General features: G+C 46.2%; 2 protein-coding genes across 5 annotated transcripts in view; both read left to right on the plus strand.

Annotated features, from left to right (window-relative positions):
• GNB4 (G protein subunit beta 4) overlaps positions 1 to 21,701 on the plus strand; it is a 192,957-nt gene that overhangs the window by 152,979 nt on the left and 18,277 nt on the right. For 3 of the 4 annotated variants that reach the window (XM_077290471.1, XM_077290473.1, XM_077290470.1), the window contains exons 2-6: positions 16,968 to 17,076; positions 18,565 to 18,603; positions 18,688 to 18,794; positions 20,095 to 20,158; positions 21,272 to 21,434. In XM_077290471.1, coding sequence (XP_077146586.1) covers positions 17,020 to 17,076; positions 18,565 to 18,603; positions 18,688 to 18,794; positions 20,095 to 20,158; positions 21,272 to 21,434 — 430 coding nt within the window. In that variant the 5' untranslated portion in view covers positions 16,968 to 17,019. Of the gene's footprint in view, positions 1 to 16,026; positions 16,145 to 16,967; positions 17,077 to 18,564; positions 18,604 to 18,687; positions 18,795 to 20,094; positions 20,159 to 21,271; positions 21,435 to 21,701 lie in introns of those variants that run through there. The other variant, XM_077290472.1, reaches the window with a different exon arrangement.
• LOC143803991 (uncharacterized) lies at positions 600 to 16,992 on the plus strand. Its single transcript, XM_077281741.1, has 3 exons — positions 600 to 2,297; positions 2,392 to 3,973; positions 16,968 to 16,992. The coding sequence occupies exons 1-3, from the start codon at positions 1,397 to 1,399 to the stop codon at positions 16,990 to 16,992; spliced, it is 2,508 nt and encodes an 835-aa protein (XP_077137856.1). The 5' UTR covers positions 600 to 1,396.

A 21,701-nucleotide genomic window follows, 5' to 3' on the forward strand; every position in this document is an offset into this window, starting at 1 on the left:
GTCTGCTTCTTGTACTGTATGATGGCGGTGTGGTCCTGTGGTGGTTAGTACACTCCTCTCTAGGAGGCAGAGCTGTCTCCTTCCTGTACTGTATGATGGCGGTGTGGTCCTATGGTGGTTAGTACACTCCTCTCTAGGAGGCAGAGCCGTCTGCTTCCTGTACTGTATGATGGCGGTGTGGTCCTGTGGTGGTTAGTACACTCCTCTCTAGGAGGCAGAGCCGTCTCCTTCCTGTACTGTATGATGGCGGTGTGGTCCCGTGGTGGTTAGTACATTCCTCTCTAGGAGGCAGAGCCGTCTCCTTCTTGTACTGTATGATGGCGGTGTGGTCCTATGGTGGTTAGTACACTCCTCTCTAGGAGGCAGAGCCAGCGTCTGACTGGCCGACCGGGAGATCTGAGAATCCTCCGGTGGGCCCGCCTCCCAGTGGGCCCTCACCAGCAACAGACTCCTGCCTCACTCATTAGTGCTTGCTCTGCCCTGTATTAGGATTGCGTGCACCCAGCGGTGAGTTCGTTATTCCACACCCTGTGCCGGCCGTCTGCACTGCTCAGCAACAAGTGATGTGATATGAGCGCTTTTACCCTTCGCCACGACAGCACCCCACATGAGAGAGAGGGATCCGCCCCATAGGAACAGGAAACCTACAGAATAAAAGGAGGCGGTCCCCTCTCCTCCTCAGTTTAGGTTTCCTGTTCCTACAGGGACCCAGCTTACCTACAGATGAAGAGGAATCCCTGGGCCATGCACCCGCCTGCGTCGGTATCTAAGGGAACGGCAGGGGCTGCGGTTCCAGAAGCAGCGGCGGGGGAGCCCCTGCTTGCAGCCTCCCCCCTCGTCTGGCCAAGCATCCACGGTCCGGGTCCGGTCACCGTGGGTCCGCCCGGCACCGTGAGGACGCGCGCGCTGCTGCGGCCGGCTTAATATCCCTAGCCGCCGCATGGTGAGTGAGAGCGGCGCGTCTAACCCGGAAGTCGCTGGAGCACTTCCGGGTTGGTCCGGGGAGGCAGGAGAATGAGCGGCAGATTCAAAAATGCAGCGCTAGCGTCGGGCCGGTGTGTGTAAGATGGCTTCACCGGCCGACGATGCGCACTTGCCCGCAGTGCAACAGTGTTCTCCTAGCAAGGAGAGAAGCGCTAAGAGCAGCACAAAGAGTGGTGGTCGACCTCCAGAGAAGGGTTCTACCAACAAACGAAATCCGCCTCCAGAACCGGTACCTGTCAGCTTCACTGGGTGAGTTTTTGAAAGAGTCTCTTCCTATATGCTGATATATGTTCCTCCTGTATCTTTGCTCTAGACTAAGAAAAGGACACACAAGTCCAAGCACAAGGAATGTGCTTTATGTACGCAGCCCCTCCCGGATGATTATGTTAAAAAACTGTGTTCGGAGTGTATCATGCAAACCTTACGGCAGGAAAACATAATGACTCCATCAGATGTCAGAGCTATGATCCGGGAAGAAATGCAGGGGTTGGCGCAGACAAGTACCACCAGTACCCGTCAGCTTAGTAGGTCCAAGTCTCCAGTCAGTTCACAGTCAGAGGATGTATGTATATCCTCAGGTGAAGCGGAATCCCAGCCGAGCTCATCCGAGACTGAAGGGGGACTTTGTCTTCCCAACAGCAGTATGGACCATTTAATAAAATCTGTCAGAAGCACGATGGGGTGCTCAGATGAGAAAGAAAGTAAATCGGCTCAGGACATCATGTTCGCGGGGTTAGGACAGAGGAAACGTAGGTCCTTCCCCGTCATAAAAACTATTAAAGAAATAGTAAAAAAAGAGTGGGATAAGCAAAATAGAGGTTTTCTACCATCATCCTCTAAAAGACATAGCTATCCCTTCAGCGACGAGGAGCTAAATACCTGGTCAAAGGTGCCGAAGGTTGATGCCGCTGTAGCCTCCACAACCAAACAGTCGGTCTTACCGGTGGAGGATTCAGGAGTCCTGACAGACCCGCTGGACCGTAAAGCAGAAGCTTTACTAAAAAGGTCATGGGAAGCCAACACGGGGGCGTTCAGGCCCGCCATATCTAGTACCTGCACTGCGAGGTCACTACTAGTGTGGATGGAGCAACTGGAGGAACAAATTAGAGGTAGAACTTCGAGAGAGTCAATCCTGCCGAAATTCCCTCTAATCAAAGAAGCAGTAGCATTCCTGGCTGATGCCTCTGTGGATTCGCTACGCCTAGCAGCCAGGTCAGCCGGCCTAGTGAACACAGCCCGGCGAGCACTCTGGCTAAAGAACTGGAAAGGGGACGCACAGGCCAAAGCAAAACTTTGTGCGATCCCCTGCCAGGGTGAGTTCCTTTTCGGAAAAGCGCTGGACGAACTCCTGAGTAAAGCAGGAGAAAGGAAAAAAGGCTTCCCTAACCAGTATCTTCCATCCTACAGGAGAGCCTTCAAAAGACGTCCCTTTACCAGGAACAAGCCGTTCGAACAAAGGGAGCGATGGGAGTCGAAGGACCCGAAGCAAAAAGGTGCCTTTTTTAGCGGGTCCCATAACCCGAAACGCAAATACCGCTAACCAGCAGGTGGGCGGCAGATTAAAATTCTTCCTCCCCAGGTGGAAACAAATAACATCCAGCCAGTGGATTCTGGACATTGTACAATACGGCCTAAAATTGGAATTTGACCGAATCCCTTGGGATTCCTTTATAGTAACATCTCCAAAAGGTCAAGACCAACAAAGGGCTCTGGAATCAGAGATCCTATCTCTTCTGTCTAAAAAAGTCCTGATAGAAGTTCCCCAGGATCAAGAAAGGAAGGGGTTCTATTCCCCTTTATTTTTGATCAATAAGCCTGATGGTTCATTTAGAACCATCATAAATCTCAAGAGATTAAACGCCTTCCTACGTAATCATACCTTCAAAATGGAATCCATTAGTTCAACCATAAAACTCTTGTTTCCTAGGTGTGTCATGGCCGGAATAGACTTAAAGGATGCCTATTATCATCTTCCCATACATGCCGAACATCAAAAGTATCTAAGGGTAGCAGTCACCCTGGAAGGACAGGTTCGTCACTTTCAGTATGTTGCAATGCCATTTGGGCTTTCTATGGCCCCCCGCATCTTCACTAAGGTGATATTAGAAGTGATGGCTCATCTACGTCAACGAGATACCTTGATAATACCCTACCTAGATGACTTTCTAGTGGTGGGAAACTCTATGCTTCAGTGTAAAACTCGTCTATCTAATACGATCTCGTCCCTACAGGAGTTAGGTTGGATCGTCAACTTCGAAAAATCCCGGCTGAATCCAGAAACCGTCCAGACATTTCTAGGAATCCAGCTAGACTCCGTAAGTCAGAGATGCTTCTTCCCCCAGGCAAAGAAACTGACTATACAATCAAGGGTATCAGACGCAATACGCAACCCCTACATGACACTAAGGAAGGGCATGTCTTTACTGGGGTCATTATCATCATGTATCCCTGCTGTACCATGGGCACAATTTCATACTCGTCAATTACAGTATGAGGTATTGTCGGCTCAGGGAAAAGACGGACATCTAGAAAGCAGAATATCTCTTTCCAAAGATGTCTTAGAATCACTATCCTGGTGGCTAGACATGGACCACCTCTCAGAGGGTGTGCCATGGATAATAGACCCGTCTAAAATAATTACCACCGACGCCAGCCCTATTGGGTGGGGAGCACATATGGAAGACAGTCTGGCCCAAGATACTTGGGACCAGGCAGAATTGTCATGTTCCTCCAATTGGAAGGAGTTAAAAGCGGTAGAATATGCCTTAAATCACTTTCTTCCGCAGATTCAAGGAGCAAATGTAAGAATTTACTCGGACAATTCCACCACAGTGGCATATGTGAACCGTCAGGGTGGTACAAGGTCAGGAAGTCTAATGACCATAGCTGCAGACATCTTCCAGCTGGCAGAGACTCATCTAACATCTATAACAGCCCTGCACATAAGAGGTGTAGAGAACATCAGGGCAGACTACCTCAGCCGAAACGAGTTACGTCAAGGGGAATGGACCTTAAACAGATCCATATTCAGTATGATAACAGAATCATGGGGGATACCACAAATCGACCTATTTGCCACAAGAGACAACCGGCAAGTAAGAAAGTTCGCTTCCCTGAACGCCATGGATCACCCAGATATGTTAGACTCTCTCCACCATCCTTGGAGGTTCCAGCTGGCATACGCCTTTCCTCCGATGTCTCTGATTCCACTAGAGATCAGAAAGATCAGGAGGGAACAAGCAAGAGTAATCCTCATTGCACCATTCTGGCCGAAAAGACCATGGTTCTCTTGTCTCCAGACCATGTGCCTATGCGATCCATGGATTCTCCCATCAGACAAGAAGCTGCTGTCCCAAGGCCCCTTTTTCCACCCGCAAGTGAAAGGTCTTCACTTGACGGCGTGGAATTTGAGAGGCAACTACTAAGATCAAGAGGGTTCTCAACAGAACTAGTAAACACCCTCTTATTGAGCAGGAAAAGATCTACCACCCTGATATATAGTAGGGTATGGAATAAATTCTTAGACTTTTACACGGTACCGTTCACTAAGCAAGTTCCAGTCACACCTATTCTAGAGTTCTTGCAAAAAGGCCGAGAGTTGGAGTTATCTGTAAACACCTTAAGAGTTCAGGTCTCGGCATTAGGAGCCCTATATGGATGCAATATAGCAGCTAATAGGTGGATCTCCAGATTCATAAAATCTTGTGAACGTAGTAAACCGGTCCATATTCCCCGTCTACCTCCGTGGGATTTAAATCTAGTGCTAGAGGCCTTAACCAGCTCCCCATTTGAGCCACTAGATTCAATACCTTTAAAAATCCTGACATATAAAGTAGCCCTCTTGGTAGCCCTAACCTCAGCTAGACGGGTTAGCGACATCCAGGCCCTATCAGTAGACCCACCCTTCTTACTGATATTCCATGATCGGATAGTCCTAAAACCAGACCCCTCATACCTCCCTAAGGTAGCGTCCACCTACCACAGGTCCCAAGAGATATTTCTCCCTTCCTTTTTTGATTCACCTGTAACTCCAGAACAGCATAAATTCCACACCTTAGATGTCAGAAGAGCCATCCTGACCTATATAGAAAGGTGTCAGACATGGAGGGAGAGTAGGGCTCTGTTTATCTCCTTTCAGGGCCACAAGAAAGGACATGGGGTCACGAGAGCTACCATATCTCGATGGATTAGAGATGCTATCTGCTTGGCCTATACATCAAAAGGCGAGATTCCTCCAGCGGGTATTAAAGCGCACTCAACACGAGCCATGGCTTCCTCCTGGGCGGAACAAGCAGATGTACCGATCCATTTAATATGTAAGGCCGCAACTTGGTCTACACCTTCTACCTTTTACAACCATTATAGACTTGATCTATCTACATCTTCTGATCTGACCTTTGGTAGAGCTGTTCTTAATACAGTAATCCCACCCAAATAATGAATCTCTGAAAATCTCTCATGTGGGGTGCTGTCGTGGCGAAGGGTAAAAAGCCGGATTACTCACCGGTAATGCTCTTTTAATGAGTCCACGACAGCACCCATTTACTACCCTCCCTAAGTTATGCACAGCTCTTCCTTTTAAATTCACAAATAATGGTTGTATAGAGTTTAAGATATTTATGTTGCTGAATAAGAATTAATACTAAAGCTTTTGCGGTTCCCTTTTTGTACTCTGTAAACTAAACTGAGGAGGAGAGGGGACCGCCTCCTTTTATTCTGTAGGTTTCCTGTTCCTATGGGGCGGATCCCTCTCTCTCATGTGGGGTGCTGTCGTGGACTCATTAAAAGAGCATTACCGGTGAGTAATCCGGCTTTTCTCATCATTTGCTGCTGCGGCTTTTACTGATCTTGTGGCACTCACCGCTCTATCAGCTGTGGTGCGCTGGATGAGATCAATAAAAGCCGCAGCAGCAGGTGATGAGAAAGCGCTCACATCACATCACTTGTTGCTGAGCAGTGCAGACGGCTGGCTCCGGGTGTGGAATAACACACCACGCACAAAACAGAGCCACAGGCTGTGAGACTGCACTGCACACAGCCTCTAGAGCGGAGTTGATTTTTTGAGGGCAATGGCATGATGTCACCGGAAGGGGCGGGGCCTCCATCAGACCAGGTACCTGAAAGCAGGAAGCAGCGTTGTTCTGAGGCTGCTGCGCTGCCTGGAGAGGAATGAAATGAGAGGCTGCACCATGGAGCCCCGTGAGGAGAGCACCGATAAGCTGCACAATGGACCCTTGCACCAATAGGAATGAAGACCCAGGATTCAGTGAGAGTGGTGAGAGGATGTATTTTGGAAAGGGTTGATGTAACTTGAGTGGGGCTTGTAAAGGGAAGATGAGGGGCTGTGTGGAGAAGGGGAGATGATAATGACGGGCTGTATGGAAAAAGGGTCATGATGAGGGGGCTGTATGGAGAAGGAGGGATGATGAGGGGGCTGTATGGAGAAGGAGGGATGATGAGGGGGCTGTATGGAGAAGGAAGGATGATGAGGCTGCGTGGAGGAGGGATGATGAGGCTGAGTGGAAAAGGGGGGGATGATGAGGCTGTGTGTAGAAGGAGGGATGATGATGAGGCTGTGTGTAGAAGGAGGGATGATGATGAGGCTGTGTGTAGAAGGAGGGATGATGAGCTGTGTGGAGAAGGAGGGATGATGAGGCTGTGTGTAACGTGCATGTATCCTGTGTCTAGCGTGTGACTGGTGTGTCACGTATTTGTATCCTGTGTCTAGCGTGTGACTGGTGTGTGTCACTTGTATGTATCCTGTGTCTAGCGTGCTTGACCAGATGGAAGCTAAGGGAAGACTCTGCAGCTAGTACCCCTTAAGCATGGTGGGCCCTTAGAATGATTTTCTCTGGTGGGCCCAAGCTACTCCAGTCCGACGCTGGGCAGAGCCGTCTCCTTCCTGTACTGTATGATGGTGGTGTGATCCTGTGGTGGTTAGTACAGTCACCTCTAGGAGGCAGAGCTGTCTCCTTCCTGTACTGTATGATGGCGGTGTGGTCCTGTGGTGGTTAGTACACTCCTCTCTAGGAGGCAGAGCTGTCTCCTTCCTGTACTGTATGATGGCAGTGTGGTCCTATGATGGTTAGTACATTCCTCTCTAGGAGGCAGAGCCGTCTCCTTCCTGTACTGTATGATGGCGGTGTGGTCCTGTGGTGGTTAGTACACTCCTCTCTAGGAGGCAGAGCTGTCTCCTTCCTGTACTGTATGATGGCAGTGTGGTCCTATGATGGTTAGTACATTCCTCTCTAGGAGGCAGAGCCGTCTCCTTCCTGTACTGTATGATGGTGGTGTGATCCTGTGGTGGTTAGTACAGTCACCTCTAGGAGGCAGAGCTGTCTCCTTCCTGTACTGTATGATGGCGGTGTGGTCCTGTGGTGGTTAGTACACTCCTCTCTAGGAGGCAGAGCTGTCTCCTTCCTGTACTGTATGATGGCAGTGTGGTCCTATGATGGTTAGTACATTCCTCTCTAGGAGGCAGAGCCGTCTCCTTCCTGTACTGTATGATGGCGGTGTGGTCCTGTGGTGGTTAGTACACTCCTCTCTAGGAGGCAGAGCTGTCTCCTTCCTGTACTGTATGATGGCAGTGTGGTCCTATGATGGTTAGTACATTCCTCTCTAGGAGGCAGAGCCGTCTCCTTCCTGTACTGTATGATGGTGGTGTGATCCTGTGGTGGTTAGTACAGTCACCTCTAGGAGGCAGAGCTGTCTCCTTCCTGTACTGTATGATGGCGGTGTGGTCCTGTGGTGGTTAGTACACTCCTCTCTAGGAGGCAGAGCTGTCTCCTTCCTGTACTGTATGATGGCAGTGTGGTCCTATGATGGTTAGTACATTCCTCTCTAGGAGGCAGAGCCGTCTCCTTCCTGTACTGTATGATGGTGGTGTGGTCCTATGATGGTTAGTACATTCCTCTCTAGGAGGCAGAGCCGTCTCCTTCCTGTACTGTATGATGGCGGTGTGGTCCTGTGGTGGTTAGTACACTCCTCTCTAGGAGGCAGAGCTGTCTCCTTCCTGTACTGTATGATGGCAGTGTGGTCCTATGATGGTTAGTACATTCCTCTCTAGGAGGCAGAGCCGTCTCCTTCCTGTACTGTATGATGGCAGTGTGGTCCTATGATGGTTAGTACATTCCTCTCTAGGAGGCAGAGCCGTCTCCTTCCTGTACTGTATGATGGCGGTGTGGTCCTGTGGTGGTTAGTACACTCCTCTCTAGGAGGCAGAGCTGTCTCCTTCCTGTACTGTATGATGGCAGTGTGGTCCTATGATGGTTAGTACATTCCTCTCTAGGAGGCAGAGCCGTCTCCTTCCTGTACTGTATGATGGTGGTGTGGTCCTGTGGTGGTTAGTACATTCCTCTCTAGGAGGCAGAGCTGTCTCCTTCCTGTACTGTATGATGGCGGTGTGGTCCTGTGGTGGTTAGTACACTCCTCTCTAGGAGGCAGAGCCGTCTCCTTCCTGTACTGTATGATGGTGGCGTGGTCCTATGATGGTTAGTACATTCCTCTCTAGGAGGCAGAGCCGTCTCCTTCCTGTACTGTATGATGGTGGTGTGGTCCTGTGGTGGTTAGTACACTCCTCTCTAGGAGGCAGAGCCGTCTCCTTCCTGTACTGTATGATGGTGGTGTGGTCCTGTGGTGGTTAGTACATTCCTCTCTAGGAGGCAGAGCCGTCTCCTTCCTGTACTGTATGATGGTGGCGTGGTCCTGTGGTGGTTAGTACATTCCTCTCTAGGAGGCAGAGCCGTCTCCTTCCTGTACTGTATGATGGTGGCGTGGTGTATAAACTCACATATTGGCTTATGAACAGATGAACGTGGTACCTTACGGTGTTTGGGAGACTGCTCCCAAGCATGTACCAGATGTGTGGAGGTCGATTAAATGAGTCATGTAGCACAGGATTACACCGTGGCCAAGAGGAAACTAATGTCCCTCTTCCATCAACAATGTCACAATAATCATTTCTTTGTATGAGAGTACTCCCTGATAAATCCAACACAAGAGAAAAATGGAGTAGGCATAGAATCTCAAAAATCATTATAAAAATGCACAGTTTATTACATAGATACCAAAAAGCAATTCAATCATATAAATATGGTGTACAAAACACAGGAACAAGCCAAGAAACAAACTAGTGGTACAGCAGAAAGTTCATGGGGACACAGACCCCTATAGTATTAGACCATGGTGCGAGCCCAGTATATATGCCAGTGTACACAATATAGGGGGCACAGCATGTTATCAATCAAATGCATCATAGCATAATGTCAATTATAATACCGCCACCCGCAAGGTACACTGGTGTAATTATAAACGCTTACCCATGGAAGATAGTCGGTCCCACGAACTCCCTGACGTGTGTGTGTGTGTGTGTATATATATATATATAATCGGCTCATCTTCAGTGTGTTGATTCATGAGCGTCCTCTGTATGACCACTATTACTGTATTGCATGGCAGTAACCGTGCACGCATCCATACAGGGGCAGTATTGTACAGTATTGTGTGTATGCTGTATGATCTCATTTAGTCCTATGATCTCATTACCCTTATTAATTGAGGTGAGGTCACAATTCCATATCTTTTGGCCTTGCTCCTAGATCATTGGTTTTTGGGAGGAGGTGAGAGCGTTAAAAAGCAGGGTCCTCTTTGTGGCGGTTGGATTAGATTACCTTCTAAATGTCCCCCCTAAAGGGATGAGAGAGAATTCAGCTAGACTTTTACTTCATATTCTTACCTCAGCAAGGTGCTTGATGGCTCTTCACTGGAATCAGGCCTCCCCCCCCGCCCCCCAAATCAACATTTTCTGAACAGGATTGCTGACGTTCGTAGGATGGAATATATGATGGCCTTGATGAGAGCGAGTGTGGACAGATTTGACACAGTTCGGGCCCCTTGGGACTATTATTGGGCTCGGAATAGTGACTAGGTGTCTTCTCTCTCCTTAGTACTATTGGTTTTGTGCTTTTCTCGCTCCTTATCCTACTTTGTGTTGGTCTTGTTCCTATATGTGTGGTTAAGTTAATAAGTTTTACTTGGTATATTGATAAATGGAGCTAGTATACAGTGGTGCCAACTGTAACTGTATTGGAAAGTGTTAATAGAAAACTCAGCGGAATTTATTTCTCCATTATCAATTTACATTTTGATTTTTCACCACTGGGGGAGTCCATTGTACTATATTTTGCGTTTGAAGCTCCTTTTTAATTTTCTGCTAATGGATCTTTAGAAAATGTTTCTGAATGTATTTGTTTGGATTTATTGAATCCTTATTTTCAATTGTTATATTTGAAAAATGTTATAAAAATTTACCGATTAAAAAAAAAAAAAAAAAAAAAAAAAACAACTAACAAACCCAAGGAAATCATTCTAGTCTATGGCTTTGAAGATGCCTTCAGTGTTGTCTGTAAGAGCCCATAGCGATGGGACACTATGTAAATAATCTTAGAAGGCAGTGGTTTGGAAATCTTACTGCTATATTTTATTCACAACAAAACAGAACGCAGATCAGAAAGTGGAAGTTAGACTTTTTTTTTTTTTTTTTCAATTACATTTAATGAAAAATTAACTCCTACAGTTTGTCAGCAAAAAATCTCAAACATTGGGACTGTAACAAAAGGCTAGAAAAGGAAGTGTTAGTATACAAAACAACTGGCACGTCAATTTTCTGCTAGATCGCATGACTATAGAATGATCATGTCAGAGAGGCTGAGTCTCAGAAGAAAAGATGGTCAGATGCACTAATCTGTGAGCAAGTGCGTCCTAAAAATTCTAGAACAATTAAAGAAAAAATAAACTACATGGCCCTATCCCAAGTTTTTTTGAGATGTTACTTCCATCAATTTGTCAGTGAGTAAAAAAAAAAAAAAAATGAGAAATGGTCTAATATTCGCCTCCTAATCTGTGTTTTGGTGTAAATATGACTAAGATTTCCAAATCATTGCATTCTCATTCTTGTTTTTCTTTACATTTTATCCACAGAACTTTGTTGCAATTATACTTTACTGCAACTTGTACATTGGGATTTTTTATTTTTTTGGATGGTGATAAAAAGGTATGCATTCCATGTAGATATACATTTCTTTTCTGTTTTTCTTACAAAGTTTGCTTATGGACTAGTGATCCTGCAGTTTAAAAAATCCAATAGAGAGACCCCTATTAATAATGGATACACATAAATAATCTTTATTGAATAACAGACTAAAGTAAAAAAATAATAAAAACATTAAAATACAAGTGTGTGGGGAGTAAATATGGTGCCGAAAAAAAAAATAAAAATCAATGACCACACTTGATGCACAAATCAATTGCATAAATGAATTGTATCCTGACGGTATATAGATCATGGTATAAAGTAACCTAGGTAGCTACTAAATGACATTGGAGGATTATAGAGAAAGCTGCTAATCTATCCATAACAGATAGTGTAATAATAATACATAGTAAAAAAAAAAAATCAATGGACAAATGGTAAAGCTGCCTAATACCGCAATAATAAGGGGATACTATAAGGGGGATTCCCATACAATAAAAAAGTAAAAGGCACATCTTTTAATTAACAAAGGTGTGTATATTCCTGATACCTTAGTGTAATTATATGGAAAGAAGGGATCTACTACATATGTCATTTAGGAGACATCACCTGTAGCTGTCGAACCCATAGAAAGGAATTTATAGGGTTACAAAGAATGATGTAGAATAAGGGGCACAGAGCGTCAGTCATAAATCTACATAAACTATAGGTAATCCGCAGCTCAAGAATGAAATCGGAGGGACATGTAAGTTATGCCGTGAAATTACACATGGAAGGTATACATAGAACCTACCATCCGTCATATGTCACCGTGCCATCGCTGCTGTATAGAGCCGTCATGTACCGCTGCGCCGAGTACACAAGTGTAAATGTACATGACTGTAAATACAGTTGTAGTTTTAAATTATTCAACCACCCTTTGAAAATTGGCTTTATTAGCAAAATTTACAAACTGCAATAAACCAAAGAGACAACCATATAAACATCTCACCACAACTGATATAGCAGGTGGTTCCTCCAAGTTCAGCACCGTTATGCCACTGTTAATGACAATTGCAGTCTTGGAATTATTTAGCCCCTTCATGACAAGCGTCTTTAGCACTGAGAGAAGTCCATGGCTGTTATGACCTGCTGTAAACGTGACGTATAGTCAGACGCCAGCTTCTGGCAGCGTTCCTGAGGAAGAGTGAGTGAACGTTCTCAGGTACTGTTATCCAAGCATGCTCGTGTGCTCATTGAGTGTCTTCAGTGTGCTCAAAAGAGGAGTCTTGAGTCTGTATGTCTTGCTGCTGTTGGGCTATCCCTGCATGTGTTGCAGCTGTCAAAGCCGCGAGACATGGCAGCCGCGGGGACTAAACCTCTGGAGCACCATGAAGACACTTGGTTAGCGCTGGAGTATGCCCATATAGCTCCTTATCTGAGCACGTTCGCTCATCACCACTGAGGGACCTTTGCCCATTTCTCATATGCATTGACCTTCACTAATTTTGAATGATCCAAAAAATAACTTGGGTGGTCTGGTCATACAGATCCTATGGATGGGTCATCAATATGGTAACGGTGTGGGTCTGGCACCTTGCATCTGCACACATGAGCTGTTTTTGCAGACTCGCATTTGCATCAGGGCTTAATGGCCAGAGTGCCATTCTTTGCTGGATTTAGAGAAACCTTTTGTTGTTGAGCTACATAAATTGCAAACTGCAGAAAGTGTGGAAATTGTGCTAATCTAAAGGCCCCGTCTCACATAGCGAGATCGCTAGCGAGATCGCTGCTGAGTCACTAGTTTTGTGACGCAACAGCGACCTCAGTAGCGATCTCGCTATGTGTGACACGTACCAGCGATCAGGCCCCCGCTGTGAGATCGCTGGTCGTGTCGGAATGGCCTGGACCTTTTTTTGGTCGTTGAGGCCCCCCTGACATCGCTGAATCGGTGTGTGTGACACTGATCCAGCGATGTCTTCACTGGTAACCAGGGTAAACATCGGGTTACTAAGCGCAGGGCCGCGCTTAGTAACCCGATGTTTACCCTGGTTACCAAAAAAAACAAACAGTACATACTCGCCTTTCGGTGTCCAGGTCCCTTGCCGTCTGCTTCCTGCTCTGACTGAGTGCGGCCGTACAGTGAGAGCAGAGCGCAGCACCGCTGACGTCACTGCTGCGCTCTGCTCTCAGTGTACGGCGGCACTGTCAGAGCAGGAAGCAGACAGCAAGGGACCTGGACACCGAAAGGCGAGTATGTAGTGTTTGTTTTTTTTGGTAACCAGGGTAAACATCGGGTTACTAAGCGCGGCCTGCGCTTAGTAACCCGATGTTTACCCTGGTTACCCGGGTGCTGCAGGGGGACTTCGGCATCGTTGAAGACAGTTTCAACGATGCCGAAGTCGTTCCCCTGATCGTTGGTCGCTGGGGAGAGCGGTCTGTGTGACAGCTCCCCAGCGACCACACAGCGACTTACCAGCGATCAGGGCCAGGTCGTATCGCTGGTCGTGATCGTTGGTAAATCGCTATGTGAGACGGGGCCTTAACTTTCAATGGGGGTTGATTAATTTTGATTGCATCTGTACCTACAGCCATATAATGGCACATGCTGGCGTAACTCTGTACTATTGGCATCTTGCTGTATTTTTATTATTCTCAGACGGTGCTCAGCACAATAGTACATGACTTCTCACCAGCTCTGCTATGGCTTCTCCGCAGTGTTCATCACCAGGCAATGGTTGAGCACCTCCCATGGCGGCCACCACTACGTACAGAACCTCGGAGATGAGCCAGAAAGACTGCAGGCACACGGGGTGTTTGAATACCCCCTCACCCCACGTATATGCTCTGATTTGCTTGGCATACATTGTAACTAGTAACCTGAAGCGACACTTTGTTCTGCCCATTTTGCCACCTGTGCAGAGGATAGGTGATAAATGTCGCCCGACATCTGAAACTGCCACTTATCCTGATATATGGAGCAGTAGTGATCCTGTGCGACCACAGTTCTTGTAGCCGGTGACTAGCTACTGCTGTACTCATCTAACGGAACTTTCTGGCCCCCATTGTCATGATCTCCCCCTTCACAGCGATACCTTGTGACTGTTATATGGCCTCTTTAAGGAACCGTACCATGGCTACACAGAAATAATTCATATGGGAGGCTGCATTCCTCCATTTGTGTTTTGCAGCAATATTGGCGTTGGTTACTACTGTAACATTTAAGGTACCGTCACACTCAGCGACGCTGCAGCGATAGTCAACGAGCCGATCGCTGGAGCGTCGCTGTTTAGGTCGCTGTAGAGATGTGAAACACAGCAGCTCCACAACGATGCAGGAGCGATCCTGTGACGTAGCGGTGACGCACTTATCGTTCTCGCAGGTCGTTGGCTCCATGTTTAACATTGCTGGCATCGTTGCTTTTGATGTTAAACACGACGATAAACGCCGATCTGACGACCAAATAAAGTTCTGGACTTCTAGCTCCGACCAGCGGGATCCAGATCGCTGCTGCGTGTCAAACACAACGAGATCGCTATCCAGGACGCTGCAACGTCACGGATCGTTGTCGTTCTCGTTGTAAAGTTGTTTAGTGTGAAGGTACCTTTAGTGGTGGAAGGACTATGGTTCAGGGATGATTTTCAGTTTGGGCTAGGCCTCTATTTTCCAATTCTTCCAGTTTTGTGGGAAGCTTAGGGAATGTTCTTTCGTGTCATAACCTGACCACCCTTGTGAATAAAGTGAGGTCTAGTGATGAGTGCAAGTGCTTGTTACAGGTTCTTGCCTAGGGTGCTCTGGTATGCACAAGGTATCGTGGGTGCTCGAGTGACCTGTTAAGAGTCCCTGCGCCTGCATGCTTCACTGCTGTTAGAGAGCCTCAAAACATGCTGGAGTTGCCTGACAAACAGGAGCAAGCCCCGCATATTTTGTGGCTGTCTAACCGCACAGCGAAACATGCGTGAGCGGGGACACTAACATGTCACTTGAGCACCCGCGATACTGTGTGCAAACTCGCGTAGCCACCACTTGCACTCCTCACTAGTGAGAGCCATAAACGCGTGAATTGGGGAAGTTTAAAGAGGACTGTTCACCGTTAAATGGGTTACATCATAAGAGGCTGAGGAGCCGAATAATTTTTTTTTTTTTTTTTTTTTTGCCTTTCTTCTTGCAATGGCAGACATATTTGCTGTAAAATTTTTGGGTGCCTAGTATGTTAATTCTTTCATAAACCGAGGGGGTTGTTACCAGAGATTATGCTCTAGGAGCAGTTGCGATCTCCCTCGTGTGATGTTGTCCAGTCATAAGAAAGCAGCATTACACAAGAAAATGGGTGGGAGCGGTGAGGAATGACACCACAAACGCCCCCAGAGAAGGTCTACATCTATCCTAGGTATTGGGCATTATTCCCTGATACCTGGGGTCCAGAGAACTGTAGGTAATGACATGGCAGCGCAGCTCTCCTCTCCTGGGAGTTGTCAGGTCAGTAAATGTTGGGAGTCAGGCGATTCCTGTGAGCTCAGGTTAGACTCCCCAGTCTCACCAGACAAATGAGGTTACCTCCATGTCAGTCTCCTTTAGACTGTCCTTCATTGCCTGTTGACAGGCTTTGGACAATTAAAAGGGCAGGAGCCATAGTTAGCAATGTATTTCCATTGTTTCCAGCTCTCCTCTGCAGATCTGTCACTATGGTAACAGACAACAAATCTTGTGTAGTCTGGCCCTGCCCTCCTGCTTCTAGCTCAACTACTGAACGTGTATATTGGCAGAACGGGGGACTAACTGAAGGACTTGGTGACAAGTACTGAGCTGCCATAATGCACATGTCTTGAATAGTATTGGACTGGGAACAATGTTGAGGCTCTGCTGTGCTAAACCAGCTCTTCTATTCTACTGCCAGTCAAACCCTGACTGATTCTCCTCACGGTGCCACCATTTTCTGTGATGGGAAAAGCCTGTGTGTAGTTTTAATGTGTGCTGCACACTTACATTTTATAATTGGACTACGTCTCCTGATCTTTCCCCATATAGGCACCCTCCATAGAAGGGCTTGGCTTCCAGTCCCTGTATAGACGCTCAGCGTTGGGGAAGGTCTATGTAAGACGTGTTGTGGCTGGAGCACTGGCACTGCCCGGTGTAGCTTTCCCTGACCAGGTGACTACATTTGAGATGATGCTGTGTTCACCAGGCTGCTTCTTCGTTCCCGTATGACTGTCACCATCTGTCAGGTTCTATGTGAGGACTGGAAGCGCAGGGTAAACAGCGTTTACTTCCTTACCAGAGGCGGGGCTGACTGTTTCCTGTTTTTGTGCTAATGTCCGATGGAGGCACCTCGGTTTCATACACTTCCAGAGCTGCACAAGGGGGAAGACAATGGCTCACTGACCTCAGATCAAGGTTGCACCCAAGATCATTTCCTGTTTTGCCTCCTGGTGAGGATGGCCCAGAGCGTGCGCACACAAACCTGTAGGAGTATGGGGAGCCTGGCAGCTGGAATGGCATGTCTGTCTGTACATCACATGGACCTCACAAACGTGTAGCTATGACTGCTCTTAGTAGGGCATTACTATAGTGACCATCTAATACAGTGTCCTCTAGATGGACATCTACAGAGGTCCCTGCACCCCTAGACTCAGGGTATGGGCGCTACATCAGAAATGTGTCCGAAAATGATTATTGGTAATGTGCAGTGTGAATGGAAGGCTAGACGATCTTTGGTGGAGTGAATTGTCAGTGATGTCAGGAAATGTAGCAGAGGAAAGTTCACAGACTGTCTCTCTGATCTGATTCCTTTTTTAACCCTCTATATTAATGACTATGTTCACATATGTGCAAATACACATCATCTCCAACAAATCTGTGTGTGACGAGCAAACAAACCACCAATGTGTTTTACTGATATCTTGTGTATATTTAGAATGTGTGTAATAAACCTATGTAATGTATAAATAATCTGTATTCCCTTGTTTCTTTCTAGATCTGTTCTTGCGGTTTGTCGCTGAGGGGTGTAATCGTTCCAGGCTTTCAAGATGAGTGAACTGGAACAGTTACGACAAGAAGCCGAGCAGCTGCGGAATCAGATCCGAGTAAGACTTGATTTTGGGATATTGCACATACGCCTGACCCTGTTCTACCAACCACGGCAAGGAATTAGCTGGGCTTTGGTTTGTATAGAGAAGTAGATTCTCCATCAGATCCATTTGTCACTGACGTTATCAGTTTAAGGGTATGTGCACACGTTGCGGATTCTGCTGCGGATTTTTCCGCAGCGGATTTAGAAAATCCGCAGTGCAAAACCACTGCAGTTTTCACTGTGGATTTTCACGCGGTTTCTTCTGCGGATTCCTCTGTGGGTATTCAACTGCACTTTCCTATTGGTGCTTGTTGAAAACCACTGCGGAATCCGCACAAAGTGACATGCTACTTTGTTTCCGCGTGGATTTTTCCACAGCGTGTGCACTGCGGTTTTTGTTTTCCATAGGTTAACATTGTACTGTACACCGCATGGAAAACTGCTGCGGATCCGCAGCGTCAAAACCGCTGCGGATCCGCAGCAAAAACCGCAACGTGTGAACATAGCCTTAGGCTGTGTTCACACCAGGGTCAAGGTCTCAAACATGAGCAGATACTAGAACACAGCGCCTGATCCATAGCACTCCAGACATCTGTGCCAACCAGTGAGTCCCATTGCCTCATAATGGGACTCACTTAGTTTCACCATGGTGCCCTCTGACTCAGATGTGAGCATACACGTGTTTATTTGAAGAAAAAAAAAAAAACTTTCAAAGCTGTTTATCCACCTTTTGGGGACTATTTTTTTTATTTTTCTATTTAAATGCATGTTCGAAAACCATATTTGCAAATGGGTTTCATTAAAGACTTTGCACCATTTGGCTTTTACAGGCTCCCCCTCACATTCAACTGTGATGTGGTCTGTGACCATAAATCCGCTGACTGACAGATTCTCTGTTAACTCATTCTGCAGCCAGCGATAACGCAGGATGAGGTTATAGAAGGCAAATAATGCTACATTCTTAAACACAATTGCAAACATTCTTTTTAACCCCAAATACATGAATTTAAGTAAAAAAATTAAATGAATAAAAACACATTGTCCCATAAAGATGGATAACTCCTTTAAAGGCAAGTAAATTACATTTTTTTTTTTCACCCTCTATTTTCCAGGTTTCTGCTTTATAGGCAAAGTGTGAATTCTCGATGGCCCAAGCTTAGGACAGGCTGTCAGTTAGGTGGTGGACCTGGGGTTGGACCAACCCATCAATCAGGCAATCCCTTTGACATGTAATTAGACGTGGTCTTGTGGTGACTTAGCGTAGACTGGACTTGAATAAATGGCCGCTCCCTGTATCACCATAAATCCTCCTTTAGATGCCCTTTAGTGACCTGTAGGCAGAATCCGGTCTCTGCACAGTTGTGGTAATCTGCGACTCGCTGGCTGTGCAGAATGTAGTATGGCTGTGACTATGCAGAATGTGATGTTCTGCTCATGCCGTGGGTATGTCTTCTGGATTATTACGTCTTTGACACATTGCAATGACTTCTCTTTGTTGTAGGATGCCCGGAAAGCATGCAGCGACACAACCCTCGTCCAGGTACGTTGGGCTGTCCTGTCAGTATACTGACCACTTCTCCACGATTCCTCTCTAACTGTTCTTTTAATTTCCCCGTCACAATAGATCACAACCAGTTTGGACTCCGTAGGCCGAATCCAAATGCGAACTCGACGCACATTGCGAGGTCACTTAGCTAAAATTTATGCCATGCACTGGGGCTCTGACTCGAGGTATGTGTTTCTCTAGATCAGCTGGGGTACATCTTCCATATTCAGATGCAGAGCTTGGCAGAAGTCTTCTTCTCTCTTCACCTTTAGGCCATGTGCACACGTTCAGTATTTTTCGCGTTTTTTCGCTATAAAAACTTGATAAAAACGCGAAAAAAAGCTTACATATGCCTCCCATTATTTTCAGTGTATTCCGCATTTCTTGTGCAAATGTTGCATTTTTTTTCCGCGAAAAAATCACATCGCGGAAAAAAAAAGCAACATGTTCATTAAATTTGCGGAATTGCGGGGATTCCGCACACCTAGGAGTGCATTGATCTGCTTACTTTCCGCATGTGGCTATGCCCACCATGCGGGAAGTAAGCAGATCATGTGCGGTTGGTTCCCAGGGTGGAGGAGAGGAGACTCTCCTCCACGGACTGGGCACCATATAATTGGTAAAAAAAAAAAAAAAAAAAAAAGAATTAAAATAAAAAATCGTGGTATACTCACCTTCGATGGCCCCCGGAGTCTTCCCGCCTCTCAGTGGTGCATGCTGCCGCTTCCGTTCCTATAGATGGTGTGTGTGAAGGACCTGCGATGACGTCGCGGTCACGTGACCGCGACGTCATCGAAGGTCCTGCACACACACCATCTATAGGAACGGAAGCCGCTGAGGAGATCGGCTATCTGCAGGTGAGTATAACCATTTTTTTAATATTTTTTTACTTTTAAACATTATATCTTTTACTATTGATGCTGCATAGGCTGCATCTATAGTAAAAAGTTGGTCACACTTGTCAAACACTATGTTTGACAAGTGTGACCAACCTGTCAAATCAGTTTTCCAAGCGATGCTACAGATCGCTTGGAAAACTTTAGCATTCTGCACGCTAATTACGCTTGCAAAACGCAAAAAAAAAAAGCGGATTTCTTTCAGAAAATTTCCGGTTTTCTTCGGGAAATTTCTGCTACCCTTACACTTGGGCCCCATCATTGCCCAAGGTTGAGATGTCAGAGAACCATTTCTCCTTTTCTCATTCATTGTATTGTGATAACCAAAAATCCTTGTTTGTCAGCCGCATGTTCAGTCCTATGAACAGAAGGTCAAAAATGTTAGAGATGGTTGGACCATGTAAATGGTAGCAGACGATCGGTGGGTGTAGATGCCATTTATCTGGCCAGGTATTTGGATCTGTTAAATCGTTTGCCTTATGATTTCTCCGTGAGCCCCAGGAAGGATCCTACAAGAACTGCACTTCTTTAGATCTTCAGTCTAGTATGTTCGTCTGATCTCTCATGCTTGTGTTCTGTCTTTCCCTAGGCTATTAGTGAGTGCGTCCCAAGATGGGAAATTGATTATCTGGGACAGTTATACAACAAACAAGGTACATTTATTTGTGTCTAATTGTTAGTAAAAAAAAAAAAAAAAAGTGACAAGCCAAATTTTAATTTAATTTTCTTTTTTTTTTCATCACTTGCCCTGTGTGAGGGCTGGTGTTTTGCTTACTTAGCTTGTGTGGTGGTTTTTTTTTTTTTTTTTTTTTTTCTTTGAGGGCAGCATGAATGGTTTTTATATGCTCTTAAAGCAATTCCGCATGTTGCATTACCAAATAAGTTTCTATATGTACCTAATTTTAGTTCTTTGTGTACTTTGATAACCTGCAGTCTCTTGATTGCTTGTGCTGTGCATTGTAATACATTAGTACTGCAGTGTATTGCGCAGAGGACCATCTCCAGTCGCAAGCTGGGTGTCTTATGAGATCTTACATGGCGACCTTCAGAAGGGCTGCCAATTATTGTCAGAAGTGACGGCCGCCATCTGGGAGACTTGAAATACTGCCATCACGCTTGACAGTGGCACTTAACCTAATTGCATCAGTTCAACTTTTTATGTTCTTGTCTAATGCTGGGCTAGTAACACAGCCGACGCTTGTACTGCATGGAGCAGGCTCAGCTCCAGAGCCTGCTTCTATGGCTGGAGTCACACTGTCTGGCATCGGATGTGATATGCTAATGACCCTTGGCTCCTGCTCTGCTGCATTGGGAGCAGTGTCCTGCTACTGTGCTCCGATACTTTTTTTTTTTTTTTTAAACGATGGTTCCTCTTAAATTACTTTAAATTCCCAGTGTTTTCCTGGTCTTGTTCTGAATCACGAGACTGCGGCTCAGACCACCCAGAAGTCAGTGTCCATAAGTAAATCTGAGACTCCTTTCCATAGACATGCCATTCTGTGAGCCGGGTGGTATAAATATTGTCACATGGCTCCCATTAGGACCAGACTGACGCTGGGGACAGGAGAAGTTGCCCATTCTAGGTGTAGTAATGCATGGACACTTCTCACCTATCTTGGGGGGTATGGGGTACCTCTGCAGGTCACAAAATGTGCAGTCTCTGCTAGGAGTCCCTTATTCCTAGTACAAGAATAGATAATTACATCTCGAGTTCTGTCTTTTTGTTCTGTGGCTTATTTGTCTGATAATTCTCTTGGTTCTTGTAGATGCACGCCATTCCTCTTCGGTCCTCCTGGGTGATGACTTGTGCTTATGCGCCATCTGGAAACTACGTAGCTTGTGGAGGATTAGACAATATCTGCTCCATTTACAACTTGAAAACCAGAGAAGGAAATGTGCGAGTGAGTCGAGAGCTGCCAGGACACACAGGTACTAAATGCCATGATGGCAACGTGCCCCGCTGCTTCTCCTGCACAAGGTCAAGGATTACGCTGTAGAATATAGGCAACTAGCACACCAATAAATTGTGATGCAAAAAAGGGGGATTTATTTACATACAGTAGTCACAAACGTTTCGGTCTGCACTGGACCTTCATCAGTGTGCTAAATGTAGTGGTACACTTGGGTAGGACCCCGGTGGTAATTACTTAATTTGCATATAGAACGAACTTAACTGGGAATTATATGCCAGTACTG

This window comes from Ranitomeya variabilis, chromosome 2, assembly GCF_051348905.1.
Source record: "Ranitomeya variabilis isolate aRanVar5 chromosome 2, aRanVar5.hap1, whole genome shotgun sequence".
Classification (NCBI taxonomy): Eukaryota; Metazoa; Chordata; class Amphibia; order Anura; family Dendrobatidae; genus Ranitomeya; species Ranitomeya variabilis.

Coding starts and splice junctions, on each gene's coding strand:
- LOC143803991 (XM_077281741.1), top strand. CDS start 1,397: ATGCAAACCTTACGGCAGGAAAACATAATGACTCCATCAGATGTCAGA. Junction 2,298..2,391: donor TTGTGCGATCCCCTGCCAGG/GTGAGTTCCTTT, acceptor TCCATCCTACAG/GAGAGCCTTCAAAAGACGTC. Junction 3,974..16,967: donor GACTACCTCAGCCGAAACGA/GTTACGTCAAGG, acceptor GTTTCTTTCTAG/ATCTGTTCTTGCGGTTTGTC.